This window comes from Lynx canadensis, chromosome E2 (assembly GCF_007474595.2).
Source record: "Lynx canadensis isolate LIC74 chromosome E2, mLynCan4.pri.v2, whole genome shotgun sequence".
Taxonomy (NCBI): domain Eukaryota; kingdom Metazoa; phylum Chordata; class Mammalia; order Carnivora; family Felidae; genus Lynx; species Lynx canadensis.
In genome coordinates, this window is record NC_044317.1 from 14508519 (window position 1) to 14528355 (window position 19837).

Here is a 19837-nt window from a genome sequence, read left to right on the forward strand (position 1 = left end):
AGTGTGATAATTGTTTTTATATTTGTTTTTTTACTCTTTTTAAATGTTTATTTTTGAGAGAGAGAGAGAGAGAGAGAGAGAGAGAGAGAGGGAGAGACACAGAGAGCAAGTTGGGGAGGGGCAGAGAGAGAGGGAGACACAGAATCCAAAGCAGGTTCCAGGCTATGAGCTGTCAGCTGTCAGTGCAGAGCCCGACTCAGGGCTCAAATTCACAAACCGTGAGATCATGACCTGAGCTAAAGTCGGATGCCTAACTGACTGAGCCACCCAGGTGCCCCTATATTTATGTTTTTAAAAGAAGAGGCCTAAAGGCCGCCTGGGTGGCTCAGTTGCTTGAGCATCTGACTTCCGCTCAGGTCATGATGTCACGGTTTATGGGTTTGAGTCCCATGTTGGGTTCTGTGCTGACAGCTCAGAACCTGGAGCCTGCTTTGGATTCTGTGTCTCTCTCTATGCCCCTCCCTCGCTCATGCTCTGTCTCTCTCTCAAAAAACAAAAAACAAAAACCTTAAAAACAAAACAAAAAAATAGTTGTTTTTTTTTTTTAGAAATATACACACTAAAATGTTTATGGATAAGATGATATGAAGTGAGGCATTTTTCTTTTCAAAATAGATGATTGACTTGTTCTGGTAATGAAGTAATGGTTGACTGGCTAACAGAACGGCAGAATTCGTTATACTATTCTCTACACATTTCTGTGGGGCTTGACATTTTCCTTAATCCAAAGTTTTTAAAAATTAAGTTTTCTGTTGCTTTTTTAAAAAGTAGTTTGATGCCGATTGATTTTTTTACTTGTCCTTTTTAACTTGGCAATGCTTTTCTGCTCTGTTTCTACTGGTCTCTCAGTTCTGGTTAGTTTTTTCTGTGACTACCTCACTCATATCTCAAATCCCATTCTGCCTATTTCTGTGTGTGTGTGTGTGTGTGTGTGTGTGTGTGTGGTCAAATTGGCAGAAACATTAGGCACTCTGAATTGACACCCAAGGGTCTCACTGTTCCAAACTACCTGCAACTAGAGTGGGTACCTCCCCTTCACCCCCCCACCTACCATGCCAGTATGACCCATTTTTCACATACCTTTACTAGCTGGCTGATGAAGATGTTCTGAAGCACTGATAATATCACTGAAATAACCCAGTTGGTGGCCTGGTCTTTGTTCAGTTCCAGACTATAAAATGCAGTAAAAAAGGCTGCAGCTGGGCTAGTGACACCCAGAGGGAGCCAGGAGATGCAAGTCAACCATCGGGGCAGGCCATTAACGATAGGCTTCTTCCCTTCTTCCGGGCTCAGGAGGGGGGAACTGGTTGCCTCTCTTAAGAACAGAAGTTGAAAGAATAACCTGCTAGCCCACAGCTCAGAGAGAAGCACAGGAAGACTATAAGTGATAAAAGAAGCCGGGGTGGTGCATTATTACCTGAATGGCCCCTGTTCTGTTGGAAGAATATGTATTTCCAAGAGCTCCTGGAGTTCTTGCAGTTGACTGGTGGCATCTAGGATGTCACAAGGCCGGTCAGCCTGAGTGGGACCCAGTGCGCTTAAGTGAGATTGAAGCCTCTGCAGAACTCTGAGCAGGTAATGACAGAAATGATGCTGGCCTTCAGGAACCATTGAAAATACAGGCCGAGGTTCACACTTCAGCAAGTGGGAGACTTCGGCAGATAGTAATTAACTGGCAGAGATTAGCATCTCACTCGTTGATGATGAGGTTAAATTGCCCAGTCACTGGAGATTAGACCACAATCAGTATTGTCTTCTCTGATCATCCTGGCCAGCTGGTAACAATTTCTAAAATTCTACACTGTGATCCAGAATAAAAACAACTTTTGCTCTAGAAGTAAATAAAAATTTAAACCTAACTGGGCTTTTTCACCAGAACCACAGTACATGTACAACTATATTAGATAAGTGCCCAGGAGGCCCCAATTATATTCAAGAATCCATAGATCACATAATGTCACCATTCCAACAGAAGAAAAAGAATGACATGTTTCAAGAGCCCCCAACAAAGCAGATGGAATATGGGGGGGGGTCTGAGGGCATTTTTGTGGGCTCTTCCTTAATCCTTTACTTTGTTTCACCAGATCTATTTTCTTAAAAGCTCTACTGGAAGCCTAAGGAAGCTGGGCCAAGCAGAGGGCTGTACCGTGCCTGTTGGTCATGCTGAGAGGTAGGAAGGATAAGCAAGAGGCAAGCAAGGGAGGAGGTAGATAACAGATCAGTTACTAAAACCTGCGGAAGTTTACCGTTTATCCAATGGGGTCCTGCCCGCTGATGAGAGCCGTGACCTGCTATGTGAGAACAGAGGAGGCTGGGTAAAAGCTTCACCTGCTTGTTAATGTTGGAAGGACTCCATAAAGGTTGTTCCAACTCTGAGAGTAGGTACATAATTCTCCAGAGTAGGAATCCCACAGTCTCCTTTAATTCCTGAATATGGAACCAAAAGGAGAAAAATCAGTTTTACATTCACCCAGGACTGGTCGCGGTTATAGATGGTGAGGTTGTCCCTTGACTAGGAGAGGCAAATGTTTAGTGGGAAGAGCCTCCATTTTTCATTTTCTTTCTCCTTTTTCAGAAATACGTCACCTCACAGTAGCTTCAAAACTAATTTTAGGAGGACCACCTAGGTAGCTTAGTTGTTTAAGTGTCCGACTCTTGATTTCAGCTCAGGTCATGATCTCATGGTGGGGAGATCAAGTCCTGGGTCGGGGTCCATGCTGAGTGTGGAGCCTGCTTGAAAGTCAGTCTCTCTCTCTCGGTCTCTCTCTCACTCTCTCTCTCTGTCTCTCCCTCCCCCCCCGCCCCTCCCCCACTTACACTGTCTCAAAATAAATAAACATTGACGTATTGCTGGAGAAGGAGAAAAGTGCCCCGGATCCTTTCAGGACTCTTGGTCTTTGGACGCGACACAGATCGAGTGAGGGAAGAGGCAGGAAAATCCCCTGGATCCCTGCAGAATTAATTTATTCAAAAGAAATAACAGAAAAATACTCAACATGCAAAAGTCTTGTGAAGAAAATGAAGGAAAACCACAGAACATGCCAAAGGCAGAGGCAGGCCGTCCTTCAGAAGCTGTACCACAGGAGGCAGAAGGAAATCCTCAACCTTCCGAAGAAGGTGTAAGCCAGGAAGCAGAAGGAAATCTTAGAGGAGGGCTGACCCAACCTGGCCAGGGGTTTAAAGAGGACACTCCTGTGAGGCATTTGGACCCTGAAGAAACGATAAGAGGAGTAGATGAGTTGGAAAGGCTTAGGGAAGAGATAAGAAGAGTAAGAAACAAGTTTGTGATGATGCATTGGAAGCAAAGACATTCACGCAGCCGCCCTTATCCTGTGTGCTTTAGGCCTTGAATTTTTTTGTCTGATATTAAATCTGGCCCCTGCTTTCTTTCTGTTAGCGTTTTCTGATGTATCTTTGACTTTCGTTTTATTTTAATCATCTGGTGGAATTTTTTTTAGGTAGTTCCCTTGTTACCAGCATCTCACTGGATTTTGTATTTTGACCCATTCTCCAGGTCTGTTTTTCAATTGGAAAGTTTCACACATATGCATGAAAATATATTCATTCTATATTGTAAAGTAAAACATAACCGGTTACAAAGCAGTATATTTAGTATCAGCTCACATATGTAGGATTAAATCCCAAATTGTGTGTGTGCGTGCGTGTGTATACATACATACATATATCAAAAACTTAACTGCTTATTTCTGTGTAGCGTGAGCTTTTTTCTTTTTGCTTATATGTATTTTTTCATGAACACATGTCACACACACAAAAAGAATAAAAGTTTTATAAGTAAGAGTCAAAAAAAAATAAATAAACATTTATTAATTTATTATTTAAAAACTTTTTTTAATGTTTGTTTATTTTTGAGAAAGAGACAAAGCATGAACAGGGGAGGGGCAGAGAGAGAGGGAAACACAGAATCCGAAGCAGGCTCCAGGCTCTGACCTGTCAGCACAGAGCCTGACATGGGGTTCAAACCCACGATTGGCTAGATCATGACCTGAGTTGAAGTTGGACACTTAACCGACTGAGTCACGCAGGCTCCCCTAAAATAGAAATTTAAAAAAAGAAAATAAAACTAGTTTTAGGAGAATACAGAATGAAAGATTGGACCACTTGCTCAAACATCAAAAATGAAAATTCCAGAATAGTACCTTCTGCATTCACATCCTGTCCTCACAATACTTCACCATTAAGAGGAGAAACAAAAGGGTGCCTGGGTGGCTCAGTCGGTTAAGTGTCCAACTTCAGCTCAGGTCATGATCTCGCGGTTTGTGAGTTCAAGCCCAGCATCGGGCTCTGTACTGACAGCCCAGAGCCTAGAACCTGCTTCAGATTCTGTGTCTCCCTCTCTCTATGCCCCAACTCCCGCTCACTCTCTCTCTTTCAAAAATAAATAAACATTAAAAAAAAAAAAAAGAGAGGAGAAACAAGGGGCATGATGCATTGTGGCCCAGAGGACAGAAATTAGGGAAAAGCTATCAAGATTAATAGGACCCCGGGGCACCTGGGTGGCGCAGTCGGTTAAGCGTCCAACTTCAGCCAGGTCACGATCTCGCGATCCGTGAGTTCGAGCCCCGCGTCGGGCTCTGGGCTGATGGCTCAGAGCCTGGAGCCTGTTTCCGATTCTGTGTCTCCCTCTCTCTCTGCCCCTCCCCTGTTCATGCTCTGTCTCTCTCTGTCCCAAAAATAAATAAAAAAACGTTGAAAAAAAATTAAAAAAAAAAAAAAGATTAATAGGACCCCATGAGCCTTCCAGGAGATCCCCTCTGCTGGCCTTTCCTGCTACATGGGGAAACAGGGCCCACCATCTACCTATACAGTTAGATACCAAGCTTACTTCAGTCACCTCTGTGAGACAGAGGCTCACAAGGAGCTTCTGAGAGGCAGGAAGCCTGGTTGGAAGGAAAAAGAGGCAGGGGTTCCTGAGGCTAGATCAGCAGGAAGAGCCTCCCGATTATGAGACTGACAGGGAAGAGGAAGACAGCGGTTTGGATGCTGATGAACAGTTGGGACCAGGTCATAGCAATGGACCCACTGGAAGAAGAACATCACATCAACCTGTATCCTCAAGAGCTGAAATCATCTCAGACTCCTTCCTCTCCTAGCTTTAGCCATCTGTTTGGCAGAGGACAGAAATTAGGGAAAAGCTATCAAGATTAATAGGACCCCGGGGCACCTGGGTGGCGCAGTCGGTTAAGCGTCCGACTTCAGCCAGGTCACGATCTCGCGATCCGTGAGTTCGAGCCCCGCGTCGGACTCTGGGCTGATGGCTCAGAGCCTGGAGCATGTTTCCGATTCTGTGTCTCCCTCTCTCTCTGCCCCTCCCCCGTTCATGCTCTGTCTCTCTCTGTCCCAAAAAATAAATAAACGTTGAAAAAAAAAATTAAAAAAAAAAAAAGAGTATTCAAGTGTTAGAGTAGCGAAGGAAAAAACAAAGGCACATCAGGATTGTGTTTCTGACCCTGCAAGGAAGAAGAGTGCAGTACTTTAAGAGGATTACACACTACAAAGGCTACACATCGGGCTCACCCATACCTTGCTCATCTCTCTGGGCAGTGGTGCCAGTTTTCCTCCAGAACATGACGTTGACGACCATGTCGCACAGAAGCAAGGTCATGCAGCAAGAGAGCCTCTGGACTCTTGTAAACTGGTTCTCCAAGCCACAGATGATCCTGGGTGAGCTTTCCTACAATCATGGAGGAAAACAGGTGTCTAAGAAGAGCAATTAGAAAAGGACAGAAGTGAGATTTCATTCCGACAGCATCCTAGACTAAGGGGCGGTTTGCCCGGCAACACGCTTACACCAACAACTAGGCCAGTATCCAACACCTCTATGAAGACTCTTTCAAATTCATGGCAACATGATTCTTTTGTAGCTTTAGGACAAAAGGTTGTCAAGGATAAGGTTAATTTATATTGTATGAGAGTTTAAAATTAAAAACGGTTCTTTTAAACCTGAAACATATTGTCCCCTCGATCTCAGTAAAATTAATTTAACTTCTCCAAACCTCAGTTTCCTGATCCGTAAAAAAAGGGCTAATAATATTTTCCAGATCACAGGACTGTGGTGAACATATAAAGAACTGAGCACAGTCCAACAAGAAGTGCTGAGCGGGGTGCCTGGGTGGCTTAGTGTGTTAAGTGTCTGACTTTGGCTCAGGTCATGATCTCATGGTTTATGGGTTCGAACCCTGCATTGGGCTCTGCACTGACAGTGAGGAGCCTGTTTGGGATTCTCTCTCTTTCCCTCTGTCTATGCCTCTCCCCAACTTGTGCTTTCTGTCTCTTTAAAATAAATAAACTTAAAAAAAAAACAACGGTTCTTTTAGCTAAGAGTTTTGATAAATCTTTTACTCTTCACAAGTTTGCACTGGGCTTCCACTCAACATAGTTTGGTAAATTTATAGTTTGAGCCCCTTCTCTTCTCCAAATGTGGACGAACTATAAATAAGGCATAAAAAGAAATAACCAGGGGCGCCTGGGTGGCTCAGTCGGTTGGGCGTCCAACTTTGGCTCAGGTCATGATTTCACGGTCCGTGAGTTCGAGCCCCGCATCGGGCTCTGGGCTGACAGCTCAGAGCCTGGAGCCTGTTTCGGACTCTGTGTCTCCCTCTCTCTCTGACCCTCCCCTGCTCATGCTCTGTCTCTATCTGTCTCAAAAATAAATAAATGTTAAAAAAAAAAAAAAACTAAAAAAAAAAAAAAAGAAATAACCAAAGGCACGCCTGATTAGCTCAGTTGGTTACGTGACTGACTCTTGATTTCAGCTCAAGTCATGATCCCACAGTGGTGGGATTCAGCCCCACATCAGGCTCTGCACTGACAGTGTGGAGCCTGCCTGAGATTCTCCCTTTCCCTCTCTCTGCATGCATGCACACACTCTCAACATAAATAAACAAACATTTAAAAGAAAAAAAGGAAGAGCCAAAAATATTGGCTGGGTTTCAAAACAAGATAAACATCTATGAGGAGGAGAAATGGAATGAAAAAACCATGGAGATGAGCAGGGAAGATTTCTGGGCTCCAGAAGAAAGCAGTATGCAGGCAGGAGTTTGGTTCTTCCAAGGTAATTGGAAATGAAAGTATTTCATAGGGTGGGGTAGGGAGAGTAAAGCCAACTTCACTGCTTGGAGCCCAGGTTCAGGCTGGAGCTCATGAAGGGAGACTGCAGAACAATAAACTGCCAATTTATGGGTAGGGAGGTGCGCGGAAAAAGGACAGCCCCATAACCAGGAATTGAGCCAAGAAATCAACTCGTTCCAGACAAAATCTGCAAGAGCCCTAGTTTTGTCAATTCCACTGAGGAATAGGAGATCCAAAATACTGTAATATAATAAGGCCTAATTCTAGACTAGCCATGTGAAGAGTTACATGGAAACAGCAACAAGACTACTAGTCAGGGATGAGGGAGAGAGAAAGAAATTTAACAATACCCCCCCCCCCCAAATAAACTTATGATCCCAAATTCCTAAACTCAGGAAGAAATCAAATGCAGAGAAAGGCAACCAAAACAATCAATAATTCAGTCCTGAAGAAATTAATTTTATGGGACAGTCTGACGAAGACTTCAAAATAAGTATTTCAGGTTGCTCAAAGAGACGAATCAAGGCATAGCATTCACTTAAAAAGAATAAAAAATTCTGAGAAACAGAAATAAAATTAATTAGAAATCTTATAACTGAAACATATAGTCATTAAAATGGCTGTCAGAATGGCGAACATTAACAACTCAGGCAACCACAGATGTTGGCGAGGATGCGGAGAAAGAGGATCTCTTTTGCATTGTTGGTGGCAATGCAAGCTGGTGAGCCACTCTGGAAAACAGTGTGGACGTTCCTCAAAAAACTAAAAATAGAACTACCCTATGACCCAGCAATTGTACTACTAGGCATTTATCCACGTGATACAGGTGTGCTGTTTCGAAGGGTCCCATGCACCCGCATGTTTATAGCAGCACTATCCACAACAGCCAAAGTATGGAAAGAGCCCAAATGTCCATCCATGGATGAATGGATAAAGAAGATGTGGTATATATACACACAATGGAGTATTACTCGGCAATTGAAAAAAATGAAATCTTGCCATTTGCAACTACGTGGTTGGAACTGGAGGGTATTATGCTAAGTGAAATTAGTCAGAGAAAGACAAAAATCATATGACTTCACTCATATGAGGGCTTTAAGAGACAAAATAGATGGACATAAGGGGAAGGAAACAAAAATAATATAAAAACAGGGAGGGGGACAAAACAGAAGAGACTCATAAATATGGAAAACAAACTGAGGGTTGCTGGAGGGGTTGTGGGAGGGGGGATGGGCTAAATGGGTAAGGGGCATTAAGGAATCTACTCCTGAAATCATCGTTTCACTATATGTTAATTCGGATGTAAGTTTTAAAAAATAAAAAACAAAACTAAAAAAAAGAAAAACGAAAAATGAATGAGTATCAGTAAAAGCAGTTAACTCTGTGGCATTGTCACTTGCCCTGTTCCCATCTCCCTTTCTCTAGCTCTAGGGTGACCTGACAGCCTTTAATCACAGAGAAAGCCAGGGGCCACTAAAAAGAAGGCAGAACAGGACTGGAACTCCTTTAAGGTCTCCTTCCCAGAGAACTGTGATGATCTGAGCTGTCTGGTAGTTCCCAGGAAAACCCCACTTGCAAGGCTGTCCTTACTTGACCTGACTGGGTATTCACTAGCTTCAAAAAGCTTTTCCCCTGAGGGCACTGTGAAAAATACTCAGAGGCGGGGCACGTGGGTGGCTCAGTGGGTTAAGTGGCAACTTCAGCTCAGGTCACGATCTCACAGTTCCTGAGTTCGAGCCTTGCGTTGGGCTCTGTGCTGACAGCTCAGAGCCTGAAGCCTGCTTTGGATTCTGTGTCTCCTCTCTCTGCTCCTCTCCTGTTAGTGTTCTGTGTGTGTCTCTCTCTCAAAAATAAATACACATTAACAAAAAATTTAAAAATATACTCAGAGGCAACTGTTTAACTTCATAGCTGCCTGCCATGGTGGGTGAACAACAGACTAACCAAAAAAACTGAAAAGAAACTGGGAAACAAGAAGTCTGCAGGATTTTTGAAAGCTCTGACATAACTGCTGGGAATCCAGGGCTGTGTGTGGGCTCAGGAGATGCCAGAGAACATCCTGAGCCCTCACCCCTGCATGACATTGAGGCTCTCAGCAAGCAGGAAGTGAAGACCAAGGCAGAGCTGGCCGGTGCCTTGCTGAGGGCTGAGGGTATGACACAACATGCACACAAATCCCCTTGGCAAAGACCGGGAGACTTACTGGCTCCAGGTGTTTAAGGAATCTCTATCCAAACATTAGCTGACCTCCAGACTAACTGGGCAGACACTTCAGCTGCACGCCATGACAAAGGATACAGAATTCATTCAGAGAAGTCATGAAACAGACAACAACAACAAGTTTGTGTTTGACAACAACAAATCCCAGTGAAAGGGAAGAAAATCTGATTTCCAGAGTTGCCACATTCTATTATTTAAAATGTCCAGTTTTTGGGGCGCCTGGGTGGCTCAGTCGGTTGAGCGTCTGACTTCAGCTCAGGTCATGATCTCGTGGTTGGTGGGTTCGAGCGCCGTGTCGGGCTTTGTGCTCACAGCTCAGAGTCTGGAGTCTGCTTTGGATTCTGTGTCTCCCTCTCTCTCTGTTTCTCCCCCACTCACACTCTGTCTCTTTTTCTCAAAAATAAATAAAGATTAAAAAAAGAATTTTTAAATAATAAAATGTCCAGTTTTCAACAAAAGATCACAAGACACTAAAAAACAACAAAGTATGGCTTGTGTGTGCGTGTGTGTGTGTGTGTGTGTGGGTGCACGCACACACACAGGCACACACACACAGAGTAATCAATACACTGTCCCTGAGAAAGCCAAGACACTGGATACACTAGAAAAAGCCTTTAAATCAGCTATTTTAAATGTGTTCAAAGAATTAAAGGAAACTATGTCTAAAGAACTAAAGGAAAGTAAATGAGAATGGTGTTTTCCCAAATAGAAAAATACCAATAAACACACAGAAATTATTATTATTTTTAAAATGTTTTTTTCTGAGAGACAGACTGCAAATGGGGGAGGGGCAGAGAAAGGGAGACAGGATCCCAAGCTGGCTCTGCACTGTCAGCAGAGAGCCCCACGTGGGGCTCGAACTCATGAGCTATGAGATCATGACCCGAGCTGAAGTTGGACACTCAACCAACTGAGCCACCCATGCATCCCTAAAAATTATTTTTTAAAAGAACCAAACAGAAAGTTTGCAGTTGAAAAATACATTAAGTGAAATGAAAGGCTCTACAGCAGATCTGAGCAGTCAGAAAAAAGAAGCAGAAACCCGAAGATGGGTCAATTGGAATTATCCAGTCTGAGCAACGGAGGATGAAGAAAAATGAACAGAGTCTCAGAGACTTGTGGAACACCACCATTTCCCCACCAATACCTAAAGGAAAAGAGTTCTTTCTCTGAGACTGGTTTGAAGACCCAGTCATGCTCACTCTCTCCAAGGTCCATGGCCAGCCAACAGTTGGACAGGAAGTGCCATTTCCTTTTACCTGCCACGTCACTGGCAATTACCCGGTTTCCATACCTATAGTAAAATGAAGATAAGCATGGTAGGGAGGTGGGCATGAACCAGTTGTTGTAACAAGAAGTAATCTTGCACTATCAGTAAATGGATTCTTTTCATTGTGAGGCAAGAACTAGAGAAAGAAACAAAAGCTGATCCAATTTCTTCCTGTGTAACCTCTAAGAGAATTCATGTATCAAAACCAGAATGCAGGGGCGCCTGGGTGGCTCAGTCGGTTGAGTGTCCGACTTTGGCTCACGTCATGATCTCACAGTTTATGAGTTCGAGCCCTGCATTGGGCTCTGGACTGACAGCACAGAGCCTGCTTGGGATTCTCTCTCTCTCTCTCTCTCTCTCTCTCTCAAAACCAAACAAAACAGAACGCAGACTTGTATAACTTAGGAATAGTTTGGTGAGTGTATATATTCCTTAACTTTCCTGTTCTTATGTGCCAGGGCCCTGCCATCTCTTCGAGTATCCCATCTGTCTCTGTCTCTGTCACCAGGGTCTGAGGGGACATCCCTGGGGGTGGGTCAGGTAGTGATCTTCAACATTTATACTACTGACTTCTGATCCTGCCGGGGTCTGTAGCTCTGTCTTTACCTCACAGAGCCAGAGGCCCTGAGGTTTCATCCTCTTTCTGACCACAGTGTTTTACCATGTGTCTCCTTTCTCCAGGAACTTCAACCGCCGACAAACTTGACCCCTGGGACACCTACTGTTCAAGTTGTTTGACTTCGTCTTGCAACTAGTCCATTAACCTCCTCCTCTATTGTCATGATGCTATTTCCCTGAGAGCCTATGTTTAATGTTATAAAGCAACTTAAATCTCTCCAGTCAAAATCTTTGTTGAATTTTAGTTGAAAATATTTTTTGTGTGATGAATAGACTTCTTTAACGCTAAAATATTTCTAGGAACTCTCTGATTGAGGCAGTTTATAAAATCACAAGTGACTAAGGTACATTAGATTTAAACTTAGCTAGTGTATCTTGTACTATTAAAGTTTTTCATTTATGAGTAAAGTATAAAAAACAAGAAAAAAATCTACTTTCTGATTGGTGAGAAACTTGTCATGGGCTTTTTATGACCCCAGTGTAACTTTTACTTTCTTATTCTTTCATATAAAAAGAATCTAATGTGAGTATACAAATTTGCTGTTAAAGACTATGAAAATATTTTGGGCACCTGGGTGGCTCAGTTGGTTAAGTGTCCAACTTTGGCTCAGATCGTGATCTCATGGTTTGTGAGTTCGAGCCCCCATCAAGCCCTGTGATGAAAGCATGGACAGAGCCTACTTGGGACTCTCTCTCTTCCGCTCTCACTGCCCCTCCCCACTCTCTCCCAAAATAAATACACTCTTAAAATTTTTTTGAAAATATCTAAAAATATAATGAAGAAACAATTTTAAAATTTATAAGCCTACTACTCAGAGATAATTATTGGTAATACTTAGTATATATAACTCTAGAATTTTTTCTACATGTATACTTAAAAAAATTTATTGTGGTGGTGCCTGGGTGGGTCAGTTCATTAAGCATCCGACTCTTGATTTTGGCTCAGATCATAATCTCAAGGTTGTGAGATTGAGCCCCATGTCAGGCTCTGCGCTGGGCAGGGAGCCTGCTTGAGAGTCTCTCTCTTCCTCTCCCTCTGTCCTTACCCCACTGGTGCTCTACAAAAAAAAAAAAAAAAACAAAAACAAAAACAAAAACTTTATTGTGGTATAATTTACATATGATAAAAGGCACCCATTTGAACATACAGGTCAAGGGGTGCCTGGGTGGCTCAGGTGACTAAGTGCCCAGCTCTTGATCTCAGTTTAGGTCTTGATCTCAGGGTTTTGAGCCCATGGTGGTCTCTGCTCTGCCTGTGAAGTCTACTTAAAAAAATGAATAAAAGGTACAGTTCAGTACAGTTTTTTAGGTCTTTAATTTATTTTAGCAATCTCCACACCCAAGATGAGGCTTAAACTCACAACCCCGAGATCAAGAGTGGCACACTTTTCTAACTGAGCCATCTAGGAACCCCCAGTCCAACACATCTTTCATAATGTGAACACTTGTGTAAGTACTACCACTGCCAAGCTATCACCTCCAAAAGTCCCCTTGTGTCCCTTTGCAGTCAACCCCCCTCAGACTCACCCCTGGCCCCAGGTGGCCGCTGATCTGCTTTCTGTCTCTTGCACTAGTTTGCCTGTTTTAGAATTTCATATATGTAGAATCATACAGCATGTTTTCTTTTGTTCTGGCTTCTTTTGCTTGGCATAACGTTTTTGAGATTCATCCATGTTACTGTGTGTATCAGTAGATTGTTCTTTTTGTTGGTGAGTAGTATTCCATTAAATGAACATGCTAATACTTGCTTATTCATTCACCTGATGGACACTTGTGTTGTTTCTAGTTTTTAAAAAAATTTTTTTTATGTGTTGTTTCTAGTTTTGAACAGCTATTAGTAAAACTGCTATGAACGAATGTGTGTATATTTTTGAATGGACATATGTTTTCATTTCTCTTGGGTGAATACCTGGGAGTGGAATTTCTGGGTCAGATGGTAAAGGTCTATTCAACTTTACAAGCCTTGTCAAACTGTTCTTCCACGTGGCTGCACTGTTTTGGGCTCCCAGCATCACTTGTGAGTCCCAGTTGCCTCCAACTTCACCCAAACTTGGTTTTGTCAGACTTTTTAATTCTAGTTATTCTGGTGGATGTTTAGTGCTCTCACTGTGGCTTTACTTTGCATTCCTTGATGACTAGCAAAGTTAAGCATTGCTTCAAGTACTTATTACACATTATTCACCATTATAATCAAACTGGAATGATAGTGTACAAGCTGCTCTGTAGATGCCTGAACAGAGTGGGGACAGCAAGCAAATTATTAGACTCTACTGGCCTAGTGGTCTAGCATAGCAGGGAAAGACTCATTTTGCTGACAAACAGGCAAGCTGTACACCCTTTTCAGGTGGACAATATTCAGCAACAATTTGAACACCACGGCCTTAGACCTTTGACTTCATTCCCTTCTTTTTCCCAAACCCCAAACAACCAATCATCTTGGTCCTTAGTTAATTTCACCATTACTCTCTCCACCCACCTCTTCTCACTCCGCCTGCTGTTGGAGAAAAACAGGTCATGTGGACCTCACACACATCAGGTTCATGCACTCATCACTGACCTTTTCCCTCTCTAGCCCCCTGGGCACATCCCATAACACGATTCTTCTATTCTTTCCTTCAAGCTCTTAATTTTTACCCCAAGTATACTTAGTGAATAGTCATTCATTACATTTAATCTTGAAAGATCTTTTTTCAAGTTTATAGGTACTTTTAATTTATAACACTTTGGGGCAGTAAGTGGTTGTTATTTGCTGTTTTTACAATCATGACAATATTAAATGAAGATAAAAGAAAAAAACCACCCATCACTTAATCACCCATACAAAATTATATTGTTAATTTCCCATATTTCTTTGCAGGGTTTCTTCTTTGTAAATGGTTTGAAATTTGTTTTATTTTTTTTTAAATATTTTCTTTTTAATGTTTATTCATTTTTGAAAGACAGAGAGAGGACAGAGCACGAGCCGGGGAGGGGGAGAGAGTAAGACACAGAATCTGAGAAAAGCTCCAGGCTCTGAGCTGTCAGCACAGAGCCCGATGCAGGGCTTGAACCCATGAACTGTAAGAGCATGACTTGAGCTAAAGTTGGATGCTTAACTGACTGAGCCACCCAGGCACCCTGAGCTTTGAAATTTAAATCTAACAGTCATTGGTTACAATTTGGCCCAAAGCATTATTGTCATTTGTTGTGATGGCATGCTGGTCTTGCCCAGAACGCCGCAGATCCACGGAGGAGAAAGGCCAAGGCAGCCTGACGCAGGGACTTACCGAGAAGGGCTGGCCCCCGAATCGTCATGCCAGAACCACAGGCTGTGCAGTTCCCCTCAAGAGGACTGAGTACTGAGGAGGAAGATATCCAGACGCTCTGGCTCAACGAAAGACTGCCTTCTCGGGGTCACAAAGGTGATGGGTCTCCCTCTGCCCCTCTGATCCATAGAGGGTGATAACCACCTAAAACACGATAAGCAAAGATAAAATGCAGGAAGCTCTCAGAGGATTCTTGGGGTTTATCCCTAAGGAGAAGGGGGAAGATAGAGTTGTACTGAGATGAAGTCTTTGGGGGGTTCGGCAAGTATGGCAGACTCTGCCGATGTCCAGTGTAGAACTAGGAGCTACTCTCGTAAGTGCTCCTGGACACCGGGCGTCACTGGGTCAGGGCACATCTCGGGCGATAGCAGACACAAGGCAAGGAGTGAAGAACATTCATTTCGTTAAGCTTAGCTGGCATGGCGGCCCTTCTTCGATAGCCAGTGGAGACCTGCAGGAGGTAGTGAAACAGAGCTGGGGTCATTATCAGCCAGGACAGTGACCTTCACCTGTAGGAACAGCAGAGCCAAGAAGGATCTTCACCTAGTGTAGACACTGCTTCCTCCAGCTAAGAAGCAGGAGGATGCACGGCTCCAGCTCTGGCACCTCGGTGAACATCAAGGGTGGCGTGCGGATACAAGATAAACAAACAAGAGACCTAAGTGATGAAGCAGGGGATGAGGGCTCAAGTCCTGGGTTGATGCCTCTGAAATGAAATATTCATAGAATCAGCTGATCAGGTCTTGGCCTTAGAAATCCTTCCACCTCCCGCCCGCCCAGGTAGGGTTATCACACGGTGTGGAGGACACCTAGTTAAACCTGAATTTCAGGTAAACAATGAATCACTTGGGAACAGAAGTACTAAAAATGCATGAGTTACATAAAATTCAAATTTAACCGGGTGTCCTATATTTTTGTTTGTTAAAACTGGCAACTCTATACCCATGGCTAGAAAGAAATGGACGGCGTGTATTCTAGAATCCCCAAGTGTAAGAACACATAAGAATAAGGAATGCATAGAACAGAAATTAACAAGAGGCTGTCATCAGAAGATTTGTTGTTGCTATTGTTCCAAAACGAGATTCCATACAGGTTTTTTCTATATTGCAGTTACATGGAATTCTAATTTTACTTACACCTGACTTTCACATCCAATGTATAAAGTGAGATAAACTTCCATTTGATTTTAAGTTCTCTAGATGTTCGGGCTTATTCCTAACTTAAATGAATCATATGAGAGTTCAACCTCTGCTAAAGAAAAAAAAAAAAAAAAAGAACATAAAAAAGAGTTAAATTGCGAAGCCCTGAGACAGGAAACGTGAAGAGAAATTTAAGAAAAAAGTCGTACTCGAATTCCTATGCCACTGAGAATTCCTACCACTCTACCTGCCTCTTCTGGTGAAGGTTTGTTGTTGTTGTTGTTGTTTTTCCATCTTGTTCCACCTACTCAAGACACTATGCAAAGCTTTTGGAATCAAAGTCATGACTGTCACCTTCTGCATGTATGTTTGATCCTTCCTCCAAGCCCGCACAAAGGTGAGCCTTTTAGAATCCTAAAAGGCTGGCTAGCAATGACACCCCAGCAGGGTTGCTGGTCACACGAAGGAGCAGCTTGATAGTGTCTTCAATGTTCACCATCCGGGGCACAATGAAGAAGTCGCTGCCAAAGTAGGTCAGGTGGTTACAGTGACCTCAGGCAGTTACTGTGTCCTCAAAACTGTACTCTGTGGCCCAACCTGCAATTAGAATCAAGATATTGACTCTAACTGAACAGAGTGCTAAGGAAGGAACAAACATAAAACACAAACATATGCAATTTAGGGAGGGAAAACAATGTCCGGGTCGTGTATTTACCACTGGGGGTCATGTAAAATAGTGTATGTGGAGAGCAATCTGGAAACCTCTAGCAAACCTGGAGAAGCACAAATTCTCTGAATCCTACCATTCCAGGTCTGAACCCACATCTTTGGGGAACTCTGCACATGTGCACAAGGAGACATGAGAAAGGTTTCTGTCAGCATTGTTCATAACTAAAAGATTGGATGGGGCGCCTGGGTGGCTCAGTCGGTTAAGTGTCCAACTTCGGCTCAGGTCGTGATCTTGCGGTCCATGAGTTCGAGCCCCGTGTCGGGCTCTGTGCTGACAGCTCAGAGCCTGGAGCCTGTTTCAGATTCTGTGTCTCCCTCTCTCTGACCCTCCCCCGTTCATGCTCTCTGTCTTAAAAATAAATAAACGTTAGGGGCGCCTGGGTGGCGCAGTCGGTTAAGCGTCCGACTTCAGCCAGGTCACGATCTCGCGGTCCGTGAGTTCGAGCCCCGCGTCGGGCTCTGGGCTGATGTCTCAGAGCCTGGAGCCTGTTTCCGATTCTGTGTCTCCCTCTCTCTCTGCCCCTCCCCCGTTCATGCTCTGTCTCTCTCTGTCCCAAAAATAAATAAACTTTGAAAAAAATTAAAAAAATAAATAAATAAATAAATAAATAAACGTTAAAAAAAAAAAAAGACTGGAAACAACCTATATATATGTCCAGTAACAGCAGAACATACAAACAAACAAGTAGAGGACTCCTACTGCATGCTGATGGAGTAATCTACAGCAGTTAACATGAATGAGGTAGAGGGGCTTCTGGGGGGCTCAGTCAGTTGAGCGTCTGACTCTTGATTTCAGCTCAGGTCATGATCTCATGATTCACGGGTTTGAGCCCCAGTCAGCTTCTGCACTGACAGCATGGAGCCTGCTTGAGATTCTCTCTCTCTGCCCCCTCCCCCACTCATGCTCTCTCTCTCTCTCTCAAAAATAAAAAATAAATAAATAAAATAAAGAGACAACTTCCCCTTTAAGAAAAAAGAAATTGTCAGAGCTAGATATAGCAACGTGGATAAACGGTGAGTGAAAAAAACAAATTAAAGGAGGATACGGTATAGATGACGCCATTTACAAAGAGACCAAAAGCATGCAAAACAACACTCTCGTATCTATGTTTGTCAGTCTCCCTCCCTGGAATGTAAGCTCAGGAGGACACTGTCTTGTCCATCACTGTATCTCTAGTTCCTAGATATGGGCCTGGTACGTAGAAGATGCCCAGTAAATATGTGCTGAAGCAATCAGTACAAATGCTGAGTTCAGGACAGTGGTCGCCTTTTGGTAAGTGGGAGAAAACAAGACTGGACGCGGATACATAGAGGGCTTTGATTATTCCAGAGTGTTTTATTGTTATAAAAAAATCTGAACTATACAGAGCAAAATACCAACTTTGCGATAAAGCCAGAGTATTTAATGTTTTTATTATATTATTCCCTATAACTTCCTTATAACTTCCACATGTTGTAACATTTCTTCACAAAAAAGTATCTTCAGGGACACCTGGGTGGTTCAGTCAGTTAAGCCTCCGACTCTTGGTTTCAACTCAGGTCATGATCTCGAGGTGTGTGGGTTTGAGCCCAGAGTCAGGCTCTGTGCTGACAGCATGGAGCCTGTTGGCGATTCTCTCTCTTCTCTCTCTCCCCCTCCCCCTCTTGTGCTCGCACGTGTTCTCTCTCTCAAAATAAACTTTAAAAAATATGTATTTTTAAAAATGTTACTAGGCAATCAAGTGAAAATTACCAATTCCACGTTCAATTGTGCAGATAAAAAGCTTCAAATATTGTCAGTACGACTGGCTGCTTTCTAAGGCACAAGGTTAAGTTCTGGGTGCCTGGTCTATCTCTCACCCTCTAACTGTCATCCTGCTCTCGGCAGCTCTCTTCCCTGCACGGGGTCCCAGCGTTGTGCAGGGGGCTTGTTAGAAAGGCCACTCAGGTCTTGCCCCGATTTATTTCACCAGAAACTGCAACCTAAGGGGCTCCCAGGTAGAGGATTTGCTCGAGAGGCTCTGCTCCAGCTCTTCCGAAATCCCTGCCGAGGCCACGAATGGCGCAGCTGCCTTCCACAGCATCCTCTTTTCCTCTCTTCACATGTGAATGACCCTCTCTCAGCTCTTAACCAACAGCCTCATTATTTCCAGAACTTTACACCAAGGTCTTGGTGCAACTGAGCCAGGACTTAAATCAGATGGGATCACACAGAATCACTTGTGCGAAAATGCAGGGTGCCATTTTAAAGTGAGCAGACCCCTGGAACGAGGTGACAATGAGAAAAGTCCCCACCTCGCCTGGAATGTACAAGAATCTGCCAGCTTATTTTTACAAAAGCTCTCTTTAATTAAGCAGGAAATTTGTTTACTTTTACTTGCAACATATTTAACACTTGCAGAATTTAACAGGGTCTACCTACTGCTTTTTTAAAAAATTGTTTTAAAGTTTATTTATTTTGAGAGAGAGAGAGAGAGAAGCGAGCGCGCGTGAGCATGCACAGCTGGGGAGGAGCAGGGAGAAGGAGAGGCAGAATCCCCAGCAGGCGCTGTGCCATCAGCGCAGAGCCCAATGCAGGGCTCGAACTCACATACTGGGAGATCATGACCTGAACTGACATCAAGAGTCAGACGCTTAACTGACTGAGCCATACAGACACCCCTACGTACTGCTTCTTTTATCTAGAACTGTCAGATTCACCCTGGACTGAATATTTTAGAAGCAAATAACAAATATAAAGTGTAAGCCTGCTCCGAATAGACACACTTTCCTGGCCCGCTACATGCAATCTTCTTTTTTGCCAGGCTGATTTCTCTCCCTCCTGATGCTTTTTCTTTCTGGGCCCCTCGAACGAGGTAACAGATGCTCTGCATTTCATGCCAGCTGGGGCAGAAGAGAAAGAGAAGTGGTGTGGCTTCTTACTTGGCACGCTATGGTCTCCCACGTGCTGTTGTGGCTGTCCCAGAAATGACAGCGAGTGACGGCAGTTGCCGCCTAGAGCAGGGTGGGTGTGCGCTGGGCACTCTACTGGCTTTTATTCAGCACAGCTGTTGTGTAGTAGGCGCTGCTCCCATACTGCAGACTCTCTGGAGCCAGCACCCCTGTACATTCCTCATCTGAGAACAAAGAACAGGGCTTACTTGCATTTCCAATGGGACAAAATTACTATCAGAACGCTCCTTCTGAAGGATCTATTGTTATTATTATCATTATTTTACAAGTGGGGAAAGGATTAAGTTTATAATTACAAATGACTTTCAAGAAAATGACCAGTTGCACAACCCGGGGTTCTGAGTTTCTCCCATTCCAATAAAAAGCTGTGTTCTTTTGACAGATGAAGATTTAGGTCTAATGAGTCAGAATATATGATGAGTTTTAGAAAAATGAATGAATCACACACCCAAACGAGTAGCTACAAGACGGAGCTAAAAGAAGAAGCCCAAGAACGAAGCAAGGATGGGAAGAGTGTGGTTCCAGGAAAGAGC

At 43.5% G+C, this 19837-nt stretch overlaps 2 protein-coding genes across 2 annotated transcripts in view; one reads left to right on the plus strand and one right to left on the minus strand.

Annotated features, from left to right (window-relative positions):
* Nucleotides 1–19837, minus strand: part of PKD1L3 (polycystin 1 like 3, transient receptor potential channel interacting) — an 80584-nt gene that overhangs the window by 34947 nt on the left and 25800 nt on the right. The window contains 16 exon segments of the mRNA XM_032591436.1: nt 1081–1315; nt 1418–1610; nt 2247–2427; nt 3161–3210; nt 4856–5043; nt 5526–5663; nt 5665–5721; nt 10460–10606; nt 14467–14570; nt 14572–14649; nt 14900–14975; nt 14977–15014; nt 15999–16052; nt 16054–16191; nt 16194–16241; nt 19275–19468. Of these exon segments, the coding sequence (XP_032447327.1) occupies nt 1081–1315; nt 1418–1610; nt 2247–2427; nt 3161–3210; nt 4856–5043; nt 5526–5663; nt 5665–5721; nt 10460–10606; nt 14467–14570; nt 14572–14649; nt 14900–14975; nt 14977–15014; nt 15999–16052; nt 16054–16191; nt 16194–16241; nt 19275–19468 (1919 nt within the window).
* LOC115503523 (transcription elongation factor A protein-like 8) lies at nt 2849–3396 on the plus strand. The gene has a single exon (XM_030299796.1). It carries the CDS (start codon nt 2997–2999, stop codon nt 3348–3350), a length of 354 nt encoding a protein of 117 aa, XP_030155656.1. The 5' UTR covers nt 2849–2996; the 3' UTR covers nt 3351–3396.